The sequence below is a fragment of the Myodes glareolus genome, chromosome 6 (genome assembly GCF_982192425.1).
Source record: "Myodes glareolus chromosome 6, mMyoGla1.1, whole genome shotgun sequence".
NCBI lineage: Eukaryota > Metazoa > Chordata > Mammalia > Rodentia > Cricetidae > Myodes > Myodes glareolus.
In genome coordinates this window covers 7,297,141-7,312,397 of record NC_142031.1, presented here as the reverse complement: position 1 = coordinate 7,312,397, position 15,257 = coordinate 7,297,141, and the positions used below count along the sequence as shown (strand labels likewise).

Genomic DNA, 15,257 nt, shown 5'->3' with positions numbered 1-15,257 from the left:
GTTTTGCCTGCATGTATGTTTGTATACCACATGTGTGCCCCATTTCTTCAGAGGCAAGAAGAGTTACAGACAATTAAGCTGGTGCTGGGACTTGAACCCAGACCCTATAGAAGAGCAGCCTAACCACTGAGTCATCTCTCCAGCCCCCTAGGGATGTTTTTTATATGACTTGGTTTGGTTTTTTAATATGTTGGCCTTGAACTCACGGTGTGCCTTAGCCTCACACTGGGATTACCACTGAGTGCCACCATACCTGGCAGAATTGTGACTCTTGTGCTGTGCCTTGGGTGTCCCAGGGCTGACATGACTCATTTTGACAAGGAACCTCCTTGTTCTTTCTCTGCCAAGGGAATTCCGGGGGACACTCCTGGTCTGCCTTTGAGAGCTACTGTTTGTCACATTGGCTCCCTGGGCCTGTCATAGCTTCTGTCTGAGTCTACTTTCTCCTAGGGATTTCCAGGAAAGGGCTGTGGGCTTTTTCAGGCCTGCTGGCTTTCCCCTGCAGAAACAGAGGCACCTGGTTCAGGGTGCTACCAGAGAGCCTAAAATAGTTTCTTGGTCTCATGGTTAAACTGAGAGCTTATGATAGCAATGTTATGGGGAAAACAGCAGGAATTAGGCACTTTGGGAGTGGCCCAGTTCTGCAGTCTCTGCACTGGACCCTTCAAGTGCCCCGAGGCCAGCTTGAGCATCTCCATTTTTCTCTGGAATTTTCTCTGGGATCCCCCCACCCCTCACCATTCAGCCTCTGTCTTCTCTCTTCCTTCATGTGCCCTCTCACAGCCCTCCCATGCCCAGCTGGTACCCGGCTCTGGCTCCCACAGCCCCATGCCAGTCTTTGCTTTCTGAGTCTGTTGTTCCCCGGTAGCAGGAGTCTGTGGAGAGAAGGGTCTGTGCTTTGTCCCCAGCACATTCAGACCTAGAGCTTGTTGGAGTCCTGCACAGACCAAGCCCCATGGAGGCTGAGCAGCTCTGAGTGGCTCCTCCCTGTGGGCAGCAGCTTCTCTGTACCAACCCTGCTGTGCTGACCCTCTACTGTGCTTTCTGGATCTCCCTTCCCAGGCCAGCTCCTTCCAGGCGCCTTCTAGAAGCCCCAGGTGAAAACTGTCAGTGCTGAAATTAGAGTCAGCCCAGGGAAGGTTCATCTGGGACAGGAAGCTCAGCCTCTTGACTTTAATTAACACTTGTGTGAGAATTACCTGTAACCCAGTAACAGGGTTGAGGCAGAAGTCACATGCATTGTACAGAAATCCACTGGGATCTGGTTTGTAACACCGGTATTGAGAGAGAAAAGGAGCCCCAGAGGGGAGTGGAGAATGTGCTGAGATGCGGACAGGCGGCCCCTTTAGCAAAGCCAAGAACAAATGCTTGAAAGGCCTTAAAACCCCTGGCATGACTTCCCAACACCCTGCTAAGAGGTGGGTCCTGACCTGGGTGGGGCATGGGGGCCACCCTGTCCAGCATTTGGACAGTTCCAGTCACATTAGCCTTTCTTTACTATAAGCTCAGCACAGTGTCAGATGACAGCTGTCCTCCATAAGGAACAATAGGGTACGTGTACAAATGCCTAAGAGCTTTGAGTGTACAGAAGCCCACCCAGGAAGCTAGAACGCAGGCTCAGCCCCAGTCAATCACAGTACTTTGCCAGAAGAGCCTGGTAATCTGCATTTTAAGCAAAGTGTGGCATGGTGTTGCATATCTGCAATCCTAGCACTCCAGAGTTGATGCGAGCCTGTGCTCCAGAGAAGGAAACTATGCCCTTCCCCAGATTCAGGGAATCGTATGACAGCTATATGTGCCTAGCTTTAGAGCCTATCCTGGAACTAGCTCTGTAGACCAGGCTGGCCTCGAACTTACAGAGATCCACCTGCCTCTGCCTCCCAAGTGCTGGGATTAAAGGCGTGTGCCACCACCGCCCGACTGGATGCTGCATTTTAAACACAGCTAGATATGATGAAGTTGGGCTATTGCCTGGCTACTATGGAAGCTGAGGCAGTAGGATCACCTGAACTCAAGAATTCCAGAATAGCCTGGGGCAAAATATCAAAACTTGCAAGCAGCAGCAAGGAACCGGCTCCAAGGTGATTCTGACGCTTTGCTGCGCAGGGTCTAATCTGAGAATATGCAAGGTCTTTAGTGAGAACCTGGTCATCCCTGAGCCCTGGGGACACAGGCCCATGTGTCCTTTCATTCTGTTGCTGTGGACACTCTGACAGAAAGCATCCTAGGAGAGGAAAGGATTTATTTCATCTTACAGACCAGGCCGCTGTTGAGGGATGTCAAGCAGGAACTCAAGGCACACAGCGTTTCTTCTAACCAAGGACCTCCCTCACAGCCACTGAGGCACAGCAGACGCCACGCTTGTTGACTCGCTCCCAAGCCTGCTTGTGTTCAGCTGACTTCCTTCTACAGTTCAGGGCCACCTGCCTAGGGAATGATGCCTCACACAGTGGGCTGGGCTCTCCTAGATGAGTTAACAATAAAAGTCTCCCAGAGGCCTGCCTACAGGCTACTCTGATCTGCGAAATCCTTGTTTGAGACTCCCTTCTGGGTTGACCCTTGAAGCCAACTAGGGCACCTCTGGGACATAATCACATTCTCTGGTCTGGAAGAACCTACATTTGGGGGAGATACTGGAAAAATTTATATGGGGAGAAGAAATACCTTGTCTGGGAAACTCTAAAGGTCGTGTGTGTGTGTGTGTGTGTGTGTGTGTGTGTGTTTTGCAGGCTCAGTGGGTGAGAGGGTAGTTGTGGGTGCAGGGCCCCAGGGGATGCAGCTGGAATTTGTCACCACCGATGTCCCTGGACGTTATTTCCGGTGTGTTAGTGAGGATGCAGGTGCCATTTACCTTACTTCACAGATGAATGAACTGAGCTTGACTGCACAGGGACCTCCCTGACATCCACAGGTAGTCAGAGTTAAGGTCGGGCCCAGGTCCCAGGAAACAGCAGAAGCCTGGGAAGGGCCTTGTAGTTGTCTCCTGTACTCTTATTGGCCTGTTCTAGGAAGCCACCCATGACATCTCTGGCTTTGGAACCCAGTAGGCACCACAGAGCCTAGTGCTGCTCCTGCTGCTAAGCCATTGGTGAATCAGAACCCACTGTTCCCATAGCAACCCAAGTGTGGCACTACCTTGGGTAAAAAGCCTCCCCTGGGAGCTTTGGGCTATCAAAGCGGAGGTGTATAGAACACCTGGCTCATAGCCTTGGGATGCTAAAAACAGCACATGCTGCCCAGTGGGTGTTGGTTTATGTGGGAGGAAGCCCCGTGCAGGAGGAGCACCAGCCTTGTTCCACTCAGAACTTCTTCCCTTTGGTAGCCCTTTGGGACCAGTTTTTCCAGATAGCAATTCCCCAGAACTAGTAGCTGAGGCCTTGCAGTCTTGGGTGCTTGCTGACATTCAAGATAATGAACTCATGGCCTGAGGAGGTGCTGCACCCAACCCAGGCAGTCAGGGAAGGGGCTAAGAATTCAGAGTGGAAGTCACACCGTGTTCCTGGGGTCGCTTGCTCCATCATGGATGGGTGCTGTGTGTGCTGAAGATGTCTCACCGAGCCTGGAGCTCACAAGGCTCAGCAGGGGTGCTCCTTGGGGATTTAGAGGCACTCATCAAAGTGCCCTACATTGATGATGACTCACAAAGGGGGTTCCCTCTATCAGCTTTGGGAATTTGGAGTCTCTGCAGCCATAGGATTGTAATTTTTTAGCTTTTCAAACAGCTGATTTAAAAAAATGATTTATTTTATATGTATTAATGTTTTGCCTGCATCTATATCTGTGTACCATATGGATACATGGTATCTACAGAAGTCAGAAGAGGGCATTGGATCTCCTGGAACTAGAATTACAAACAGCTGTGACCTACCAAATGCTGGGAATCAAACCTGGGTCCTCTGCAAGGGCAGCGAGTGTTAACCACTGAGCCATCTCTCCAGCCCCAACAGGCTGTGTGCATGCATGCGTGTAGGTCAGAGGAGAGCTTTCAGGGTTGTTCTGCTCCACACTGTCTAGGCAGGGGTTCTCTAGTTGTTTCTGCTGTGCTTCATACTCTAGGCAGCCTGGTCCCCAAGCTTCTGGGCAGTTTTCCTGGCTCTGCCTCTCATCTCACATAGGCATGCTGGGATTACAGAAGCGTACATTCTGAGCCTTCACAAGACTATAGGGACTTAATTTAAGTTGGCATGTAGTCAACTTCCATCTTTTTTTTTTTTTTGTCAGAGTCTCTGAGTTTACCAATTGGCTAGACCTGCTGGTTAGTGAGCTCCAAGGATCCTCATGTCTCTGTATAACCTAGCATGAAGGTTTCAGACACGCATAGACTATGGATATGTATATACACATGTACATATACATACAAAGAGTATACATGTACACAGTTGAACCATCGCCTCCCTCAGCCCCCAGGTCTCTAATCTATACTTTGGCTAGGTAGGTGTAGGGTTCCATAGAAACACAGGAGGTAATGAGTACCCGAAGCTGTGACAGTCCTGGGACACCTATGCCAGTAAGGGCGCTGTAGTTTCAGTGACCTTAAGGATGGCAGAGCCAAGGCCCCTATCCCCAGGGCTCATGCTGTCATGATGTTGGGCTTTGAGGAGCTCAAAACTAGGTCATACGGTATCCAGCTGTGGCTGGTGTTGCTCATATGAGTCCCCCTTTCCCAGTGCCGTCCACATGGAGCTGTGCCCATCCTTGGGGCTTGCAGGAAACTTACAGGTTCAAGGTCAGCCTGGGCTACATATCAAGAACCGATCTTAAATTACAACAGAAAGACAGCAAGGATGATGCTTGTCCACCTTCAGGAGCCCTTCTCCCCAAACCAAACTGTCCCTGCGGTCATCTGTTTTGGGTGTGAGTGCTGGCTTGAGACAGAGCCTTGCTTTCAACACGGCTGCTGAGAATTCGTTCCCAGCTCACAAACAGCAGTGACCCCATTGTCTGGCCCCGCCCCCGGACTAGGGCCAGCTTCCCTGTTTCTGTGCTTCTGCATACTTGCCATTTTTCCTTCCCCAGTCACTTGACTAGCTCCATTAAAAGGCCAGAGCTGGCACTGGATGTGGGATGGAAGGACCAGCGGTGCCTGCCCCACCCTGTGCGGAGAGCTGAGCCTCAGTCCTGCTTTCTAGATGGATGAACCATAGGAGTAGAGGCAGAGAGGACGGTTGACACTTGAGTTCCATGTTGAGTTCCCCTAAGGCTTTGTTGGTGGTGTTTTCTAATCCCGGGTCTTGGTTCTTTTAGTAACACAGACAGATTGGTCCAGGCTTTGTCTGAGGCTTGGCATTCCTCAGTGCTCTGGACAACTAGAGACAGTTGTTTCGCTTCTCCTAGAGAAATGACAGCGTGTACACCATGGGGAACAGATTAATGGCACTGGAGGCATAACCCAGATGTAGACTGCTTGCCTAGCATTCCTGAGGCCTTATCTTGATCCCTGCACCTCACAAAGCTGAATGTGAGATATCACCTGTCATCTCAGCACTTGGGAACTAGTAGGGGGGTCAGAAGGTGAACGTCATCCTTGCCTACACAGTAAATTCAAGGTTATCCTGGGCTTCATGAGAACATGTTTCATCTCTCTCTCACACACACACACTGCTATGGTGCTGAGAATGCTGAAGATGACCACGGCTGCCTGGGCAACAAGACCCTGGGCACTGTTTCAGAATGGCCGTCAGCAAGGGTGTGAGGTTGTGCAGGGGACTCCGAGGCCTCTGCTTTCTTACCACTTGGTAGTGTCTGTCTCTCATCCTGCCTGTCCTGTCCACATGTGTGGGGCAGCACCTCCTGGGAACTGTGACGTGTGTTTCCAGAGTGGTGCAGAGCTGCTCTCAAGAGCTTTCTGGCCATGCCAGTAACCCCAACACTCAGGAAACAGAGACAGAAGGGATACGAGTGTGAGTTTGAGGCCAGCCTGGGCTAGCTACCTAGTGAGGCCCTGTCTCCTAGAAGACGCTGAGTTCAACTGGAGATGTAGCTCGGTGGTGATCGAGCCCCCTGCTTCTTGTGCCCTGGATTTGCTTAATCCATCTCTGAAAAGGGGCAGGGTGAGTGATGTGAGTAATAGATTTCAACTTCTTGTTGTTTTGTTTTTACCAAGACAGGCTTTCTCTGTGTGGCTTTCTCTGTGTAGCCCTGGCTGTCCTGGAATTCTCTCTGTAGACTATTCTGGCCTGGAACTGACAGAGATCCGCCTACCTCTGCCTCCAGTGCTGGGGTTAAAGACTTGCGCCACCACTGTCAGGTGACTTCAACTTTTTAAAAGTTTGAGTAGTTAGAGTGTAAGGCCCGAGCTCTGTTCCCAGGCCCCACATGGTGGAAGGAGAGAACGGACTCCTGCGGTGTCCTCTGACCTCCGTGTGCACACACATATCCTCACCCACAGAAAATGAGGACATGTAGTAAAAATTGTCCCTAAGTGTTGTAGTATTGTTGATGAATGATACTATCAGTGAATTATTTTCTTTTTTAATAATTTTATTTATTTTTTATTTTATATGCATTGTTGTTTTGCTTGCATGTAGATATGTGTGAGGGTACTGGGTTCCCTGTAACTGGGGTTGCAGACAGTTGTGAGCTGCCATGTGGGAATTAAACCTGGGTCCTCTGCAAGAGTAGTCAGTGCTCTTAACCACTGAGCCACCTCTCCAGCCCCCAGAATTATTTTTTAGTTTCATTTTCAGATTATTCGTTGCTAGTGTATGCAAATAGAATTTAGCTGTTTGTTTGATCTTGAGACCGGGTTTTTGTATGTAGCTCTGGCTGTCCTGGAACTCGCTCTGTACCTCAGCCTGGCCTCGAACTCACAGAGACCCTCCTGCCTCTGCCTCCCGAGTGCTGGGATTAAAGGTGTGTGCTCCAACCTGCTAGTTTGTAGGTTTTCAGTAAGTAGAAATTGCAGAACATTTTCTACTTATCAATTATGATATCCACAAATAGAAAGTTTCCTCCCTTTTTCTAATGTATATGCTGTTTATTTAGTTATTTGTTTTTGCCTAACTGCCCAGGAATGAACCTTCAGAACTACCTAGAGAAGCCAGGTGTGGTGGCAAATGCCTGAAACATCAGCACTGGGGAGGCTGAAGCAAGAGACTTGTCAGTCAGCAGCAAGTCTTGGCTACGTGAGACCTGGTCTCAAATATCCAAAACAAACAAAAATCAATTTGAGTAAAATTTTTGAGAACAGACAGCTTTTTCTTCTTCCCATCTTGCTGGGGTGAGTTTTAGCCATGCAGCATGGTGACAGTTGTGGTTCTTGTGGGTGCCCTTTATCTGGGTAGAGAAGTCCCATGTTTCCTGTTCCCTGCATTTTCATCATGGAAGGATGCTGGATTCTGTTAGGTTCATTTTCTGTGTAAAGGTGATGGTGTGGGGGCTGGAGAGATGGCTCAGTGGTTAAGAGCATTGCCTGCTCTTCCAAAGGTCCTGAGTTCAATTCCCAGCAACCACATGGTGGCTCACAATCATCTGTAATGGGGTCTGGTGCCCTCTTCAGGCATGTACATAGACAGAATATTGTATACATAATAAATAAATAAATTAAAAAAAAAAAAAGAAAAATCAAAAAAAAAAAAAAAAAAAAAAGGTGATGGTGTGGGTTGTGCCCTTTAGTCTCGTGTAGACCATGTTACATCACGTGAGTTTCAGATGTTAAACCAGCCCTGCTTTCCTAGAATAATTTGGTCTGGATATATGATTCCTTTATATGTGTTGTTCTACACATTTTGCTAGTGTTTGTTAAGCAGTTTTTCCATATTCATAGGAGGTCCACATCTGTGGTTCGTGTGTGTGTGTGTGTGTGTGTGTGTGTGTGTGTGTGTGATTGTGTGATGTATTGTCCAGTCTTGGTATTCTTACTGTTTAATTTATTAGAGAAGACATTCGGGAGTGTAGCTCCCCCTGCCTGGTCTTACCTGTATCTGGTGGGAAGCAATGAATAGAAGCTCTGAGCCCAAGTCTGACTTTGGGTATTATGGGAAAGACGGAAAGATTTTTATAGCAGTGGAATAGGTTGCTGGCCTGGGGTAGAGGACGGCACTGGCGGGACAGCCAAGAGGGCACCTGAGGGCTGCGTTCCTCCTCTGGCTCAGGAACTGAGTTTTAAGCCTCAAGCCATGATGACAGACTGAGCCGCTCTAACTGAATGATCCACTGTGACAGAGAGGCTGAAGGATGCTCCAGAAGAACTTCTGCCGCCCTCTCTTTGGCTCCAGAGAAAGGAGGTCCTGGTGGTCAGCCAGTGCTTCAGAGACAGGAGATGGTGTAGGATGGGCAGAGACTCGGAATGAGGCCTGTGGATTCTCAGGCAGGGAGGACATGGCCAGCTGGCGTGTGGGAGGGTAAAACTGACAAAGCTTGCTCTAGGTGTCTTCTTACATGCTTGCCAGAGTGACCTGTGACCTTCAGAAGGTCATTGCCCTAGCTAGAGTTTCTGCTGTTGTCATTGAAACACCATAACCAAAGCAACTGGGAGAGGAAAGCGGCTGTTTCACTCACAGTTCCATGTCACTGTTCACCATTGCCAGGCAGTGAGGGCAGGGACCTGGAGGCAGAGCTGATGCAGAGGCCATGGATGGGAGCTGCTCACTAACTTGGTCCCCGTGGCTTGCTCAGCCTGCTTTCTTATAGAACCCAGGACCACCAGCCGAGGGATGGCCCTGCCCACATGGGCTATGTCCTCTCCATCAATCACTTTAAGGAAATGTCTTGCAGCTGTATCCTATGGAGATATTTTCTCAATTGAGGTTCCTTCGTCTCCAATGACTTTAGCTTGTGTGAGGTTGACATAAACCAGCCAGTACAGTTACTGTCTTCATAGCACAGGACGTGTACCCAGCGAGTAGTCTGCAGAGCTCGGTGAGCAGGATTTGAGCTTCTCTGAGGAGCTGGTGGTCCACTCCCTCTGCACACCCACCATTGCCTCCTGGGGATCCAGTGCTGGTTTTGTACCCTTCAAGAAAGCCTACGAGGCAGATGAGAAAGAGAATGGGCTGTCACCATTCACTGCTACAGATGCGTCTTCTGCCGACACTGGCAGTCTTGCTCGGACCCCCTCATGCCCTGCAAGCTGGAGGCAGCCCTCGGAAAAACCAGCATCTGTAGGTGCCCAGCCCAACTGCCATGTGGAGTATGATGTAATCCCAGAGTCTGTGGTTGCTAGGACAATCCTGCCTGCAGTGACAGTGCGTGGTCCCAGGACTGGAGTGAGAACAGAAAGGATTCCTAGGGCATCTCAAGCAAAGGTGTCTCTTCCCAAGAAGCCAGATATCTGCTCCTTTCCGGGAGCTTGTCTTCTCAGGAATGCTGCTAAGTACAGACTCTCAGAGGCAGAAATGGTGGGTGGATGACAGATTAAGTTGCTTTAGCACCTCGTTGCTGATGTGAAGGCAGGCCTTCCAGATGTCATGTGCATGCCCTTCTGCAGCAGCACCTGAGGTGCCTCCTGGCTCCTCTCAGCAGCAGGGTGTGCAGGCAGCACTCCCCGGTGGTGTGGACAAGGAGAGCCATCTCTGTGTTGACTTTAGTCCAAGTGACAGAGGCCCTATTGCTCCCTACCCCCATCCAACCCAATCCTTGGAGGCCTTTCCTGTCCCTGCTGTTCCCATCTGCCTCTTCCAGGGAGATTGCCTCCAACATAGCAGTAGGGAAGTGTGCCAGAAAGGCCACAGGCGGCCTGACTGTCGCAGTTTAGAGCAACATGCTGGACCACCAGTTAGAAAAGGCGGACAGGTAGTGTGGGATGCAAGGACAGAGAGGCACGGGCAGATTGCAGGTCAGTTTTTCAGCTCCTTCCTTCCTCCCCTTGCCTCTTTTGGCCAAGTGTCAGAGCCTGTCTTAGGGAAAACAAGACAAAGGCAGTGGTGGTACATGGCTTTAATCCCAGCACTCAGGAGGCGGAGGCTGGTGGATCTTTGTGAGTTCAAGGCCAGTCTGGTGTACAGAGTGAATTCTAGGACAGCCAGGACTGTTATACAGAAAAGCCTTGTCTCAGAAAACCAATGTGTGTGTGTGTGTGTGTGTGTGTGTGTGTGTGCATTTTGTTTTATGTCTAAGAGCATTTTGCCTGTGTATATGTGTGTGGTGCTCATGGAGGTCAGAAGAGAGTGTTAGATCCCTTTGAACTGGAGTTACAGATGGTTGTGAGCCAGTGTGCACTGATCCTGGGTCCTCTGCAAGAGCAACAAGTGCTCTCAACCTCAGAGCTATCTCTCCAGCTCCAAGATCTAAACTTGAAAGGTAGAAAAGTTTCCCATGAAAATCTTACCTCCCACCCTAATGGTCCAGGGCCAACGACCTGTCTCTTGACTTAGCGTGTGGCCTTGAACAGCCTTTGAACCACACCCATAGCCTCACAGCAGGGTGGGATCACTGCCAGGTCCCCAGCTTGGCTACAGGAGACAGGAGAGGGATGGACTTCATTAGAAGCACTTCTCCTCTCCTTCCCTCTCTTATTTAGGTTGTTTTGTACCCCAGGCTGGCCCTGAACTGTGTAGCCGAGAAGGACCATGAACTTCTGATGCCCTTGCCTTCACCTCCTGAGTACTGGGATCAATAACATCACCCAGTTCATGTGGTGCTGGGTACTAAACTCGGGGACTTTGTATACAAGACAAGCTCCCTGCCGCTGAAACAAGATCCCTTTGCGGCGTTCTGCACTGTTTTGCCGGGGTGGGAAGGTAGAGGAGGGTTGCTCCACGGTGAGCACAGCCTTCTGCCCTGTCCTGACACCAGAAGTCATAGATGGGCAACTCTTGTTCTTGGTTTGCAGGTGCGGAGGATGTGGTGATGGCGTTTTCCAGGTCAGAGACGGAAGACCGGAGGCAGTAGCTGAAAGCCCCTTGGGACACCCTGAAAGCCACCGAGGGCCACAAGATCTGTGGGGCTCCTCTCCCAGTTGAGTGGTAGCAAACCACCTTCTGCTACAATCCCTCTGCTCCCCTCCCCACCCTACCCCCCACCCTCTCCACGGCAGGGCTGGCATCAGGGAGATGCCAGCGGTGGTTTGTGATTGGCTTGAAGGGATGGACTGTGATTGGCTGCAGGAAGAAACCTTTTTATTTTTAAATCTTGACCAACGGAAACCTTTTATTTTTATTTCTGACTCTTTATTTTTTTAAAAATTTGCGCCTCGGTATCTGGCTTCCCCGGAAGCTCTCCGAGCTCTGGTGCTTTATTTAGGTCATTTTTTTAGGATTGTGAAGAGGCCCAATTGGCTGCTTAAACTGGAAAAAGATTGTGATTGGCTGTCTTGTGGGAAATGGTCTTTTCTTTGATTGGCTGCAGGTGTTCTGCTCATATTACCAACTTCCTCTCTTCTGAATGCAGAAAACAGGGTTTGGGGATATTGTTATATTTGACTTGAAAAAAGAAAAGAAAGAAACCAAATGAGCTTCGCAATATTTATTACACAAAGGTCTTGCTGCTGCCTTCACGTATTGGGTTCGTGTTTGAATTTGATTGGCAGTCAATATGTGGATTTGGTTTCTCATTGGCTCACCCCTGACTCCAGTTGCCATAGGTTTACTTCCACTCTGCTGATTATTTGAGGCCTGAGGGTACACCTGGAGATTGTGTGTGCTTTATTGGCCGCACCTGCCTCCCCTAGCCAAAGGACTCCAGGGACCATGAGCCGGGTTCACAGCTGGAAGGAGCAGTGTGTTGTCCTGAGCCCGCAGCCCAGAGCGCAGGGCTGACCAGGAGGCAGGATTTATGTACTCAGTTCTAAGAGCTGGCAGGCAGCCAATTTCCTGGGGGTGGGGGAGAGAGTGAATCATGCAGCCCTTTCCCCAGCCAGCCCACGCTAACCAAGCACGTTAACACTGACTGGCAGCGCCATCCTCTTTGTTGCCTCCTGTGTCTCACTTCCCTGGGACTTAGCATCGCCAGATCCTGAAGATTCTAAGAGGGGTCTTTACCTGAGCAGATACCCCAGTTTCACTCTCAGACCCCAGAGACCTTCACTCCAAGCACCAACCTAACTAGGCTTCCCAGCGTCCCTTGCGGGGGTGGAGGGTAGGTCTGGCTAGCCCAAGCCCCCACTGCACAGTACCTGTCCATGCCAGCCTCAAAGGGATCGGAACATGGCTTGTTTATGAGATGCCAGCTAGACCGTCAATAAGTGGGCCCCACAGGCTAGCCCTCTGAGACACATTTTACAGCAGCTCCTGGGGAGGGTCTGGGTCCCACCCACCCTTACCCCGCCTTTTCTGGGAAGTAGAGGAATGGTAAGTGACTGGATCATCTTGGTGCCAGGGAGTGTACAGGAGCCAGTACCAACACGTCTTGAGACCAAAGCCCTGGGGCACCTCATTGTTGGTGGATAGTTTGCACTGACCAGCCTTGTTCCAGGAGGAGAATTCAAGTGTCATAGCTAAGACCCGTACCCTCCAGCACATGGTCCCTGTCACTGACAGTAACATGCCAAGGCCAGTGGAGAATCAGCTACGCTGATACCAGCCTGACCAGCAAGGTCTGAGGGTACCGTTCCTGAAGAGGAGCCGTGTGTGCGCAGGCACAGTGAGAGTTCACGCACAGGCAGACACTAGCACTCTGCCAGTTTAGCCGGCCTGGAGATGCAGCTGAGCCCCTGGGCAGAGATGGGGTTCTTCAGTCCTGCTCACTCGGGAGAGTGTTTAAAGTAGGGTGCCACCACCTTCAGTTGGCTCTTTCAACTCCCTCGGAGCCGAGCCCTGGCGGTGGCATGTGCTCTATCCTGGCAGTGGTCCTCAGCTCACTCTTCCAGCACTGATCAGACTCCCCTACTGAGGAAGTGCCAGTGTCCTGTGGCTTCTTACTCCAACGAAAAGTCTGTCTAATGGAGAAAAACAGAACAATAAAGATTTTCATAGCTCGATGGGTGAGATGAGCTGCCTCTGCTGGGGCCCTTCCCAGGAGCGTGGGGAGGAGGGAGGGCAGTGCGAAGTTTTCGTATGTTTATAGCCTGGAATGGGGATGTAACTCAGTCAACAGCTGATTGTGTGAAGCCCTGGGTTGATCCTTAGCATCATACAGACCGGTTGTAGTATCACAGACCTGTAATTCCAGAAATTATGAGGCTGAGGCAGGAGGATTGAGGTGGGTTCCAGTTCAGCCTGGACTACAATGCTGCTCTGTCTCAATAAAAGGGAAAAAACCCAAGCTGGGCATATTCCCACATCTCTCATTCTCAGCTCTAGTGAGGAGGGAGTAGGAGAGCTAGGAGTTAACAGTCAGCTGTGGCTGTGTAGTTAGTTCTGGGCAGTCTGGACTGCAGGAGACCTCGCCTCAGATGGAGGGGAGGTGTGGTTCTCATGCACATTTAATCCCAGCACTCGGGAGACAGGTGGTAGGTCTCTGAGGCCAGACTGCTCTACAGAGACAGTTTCAAGCCAGCCAAAGCACACAGTGAAACCCGGTCTCTAAACGGGGAGTGGGAGAAGAGTGCTGGGCATGTAGCTCGACTGATACTGTGTCTGTGTAGCACAGCATAGAACCCCTGGGTTTGATCCCCACCTGACACCATATAAGGCAGGTGTGGGGGCGTATGCATAATCCCAGCACTTGGGCCTCGAATGGGAGAGAACCAGGAGGACTGAGTAGGAAGTTGGAGGCCAACCTGGGCAGCATGAGTCTCTGGCCCAAACAACAGATCAGCGCTCAGTGTTTCAGAGGGTTTTCACCTCTATCTAACTCGTGGTCCTCAGGAAGGGAGCCCATCTGACCGTGGATTCCCCATATGCTCCTGAATCGTCGTCCCACTAAGGTCAGTGAGCTTCAGGGACCTCCCTGTTTCATGCTCACTCTGGGTAGTCCATCAGAGTGTGGTGACCCTGCTCCACATCTGTTGTGACAACTGGACAGAACGTCCTCCCATCATCCCAGCAGAAGTGTGTGAGAGACGGAAGGAAGAATCCTGTGTGGTCCATGCTGGCCTCGAACTCACTGTGTAGCTGGGGAGGACCCTGAATTCCTGACCTTCTGCTTTACTTTCCAAATGCTAGGTAGGATTTCACATGTATGCCACCATATTTAGGGAAATGTACTATTTAGCCATCTTCCCAGTTTTGGGAGCAGAAATCATTTCTGCTTTAAGAGGTTTTGCCTTGGAAACACTTCCTGGAAATGTCCATCTCCATACTCCCCTTAGGTCCTTCCCACCACCACCACCACCACACTATTTACAAAGCTCATTGCTTCCATTCCTTTTCAAATCCTTTGCTTGAAGGGCTGGAGAGATGGCATAGTGGTTGACATTTGCTCCTCCAGAGGACCTGGACAGTTCCCAGCATCCGCCATCAAACTCTACTGCCTGGAGCTCCAGGTCCAGGGGATTTGGACCTCACATGCATATATCCACACACACATAATGTAAAATAAATATATTTTTAAACAAATTTCTCTGGACTCGATGCTGTGACGTTTTGGGGGTTTGTTTTGTTTTGTTTTATTTTTAGACAGGGTCTCACTGTAGCTCTGGCTGACCTGAACTCCCTCTGTAGACTACACTGGCCTCAAACAGAGATCCCCTTGCCTCTGCTCCCAAGTGCTGGGATTAATGAATGGTGTGTACCATCACACCCAGTGCTTTGGGGGTTTTAGACAACATTGAATCTTGGTATTGAGCTGAGAGTGTGTATTCCCAGCCACTGAGGAAGCTGAAATGGGAAAATCACTTAAGCCCAGGGGTTTAAGACAAAATAACAGCTACCTCAAAACAAAACCCACCTTTGTGTTGAAAGGCCAGTTTTGAAGTCCGCAGTCTATGTTGTGGCCAGGCTCATCTCAGGGAAACATTCATCCAGTATTAGATTGATTACCTGCTGGATTTGGGGCTTACCTCCCCACAAGTGAGCCCCTTCCCTCTGGAAGTGACTTGTGGTTATGTTCACGTAGGCTTGGTCTGTTCTTCTCTATGATTCCTTGTCTGTACACTATTCCTTATCTGTATGGCACACTGAGTTAGCCAAACTTAACATGAAACGCCTATTCAAAGGGTCAGGCAAAAGAAAGAAAGATGTGTGTAGAATCTACCCTCTCCCTGCGGTTCTAAGCCCCAGGGCAAACCTTGTAGTTTATCTAGTTAATTGCTCAGAGGGAGGGGCTGGCTCTGGTCCAGCCTCTTAGCAGAGCTTGGGTGGAGCTGGGAGTCATTCACCTTGAGCTGTCTGAATGCACTGAGTCTGTAGAAGGAAGTAGGTCACTTAAAATGATGGAAGCTGAGCAGATGAAGAGAAAGGGTCCCCAGGGCCCCTGGCCGCACACAGCAGGACCCTCAT

At 50.2% G+C, this 15,257-nt stretch overlaps 1 protein-coding gene across 3 annotated transcripts in view; it reads left to right on the top strand.

Annotated features, from left to right (window-relative positions):
* The window catches only part of Ctnnbip1 (catenin beta interacting protein 1), a 47,553-nt gene extending 36,165 nt beyond the window's left edge, over nt 1-11,388 (top strand). For all 3 annotated transcript variants that reach the window (XM_085690261.2, XM_085690263.2, XM_085690262.2), the window contains one exon: nt 10,772-11,388. In XM_085690261.2, the coding sequence (XP_085546387.1) occupies nt 10,772-10,830 (59 nt within the window). In that variant the 3' untranslated portion in view covers nt 10,831-11,388. The remainder of the gene's footprint in view (nt 1-10,771) is intronic.
* Nucleotides 11,389-15,257: the final 3,869 nt, after the last annotated feature.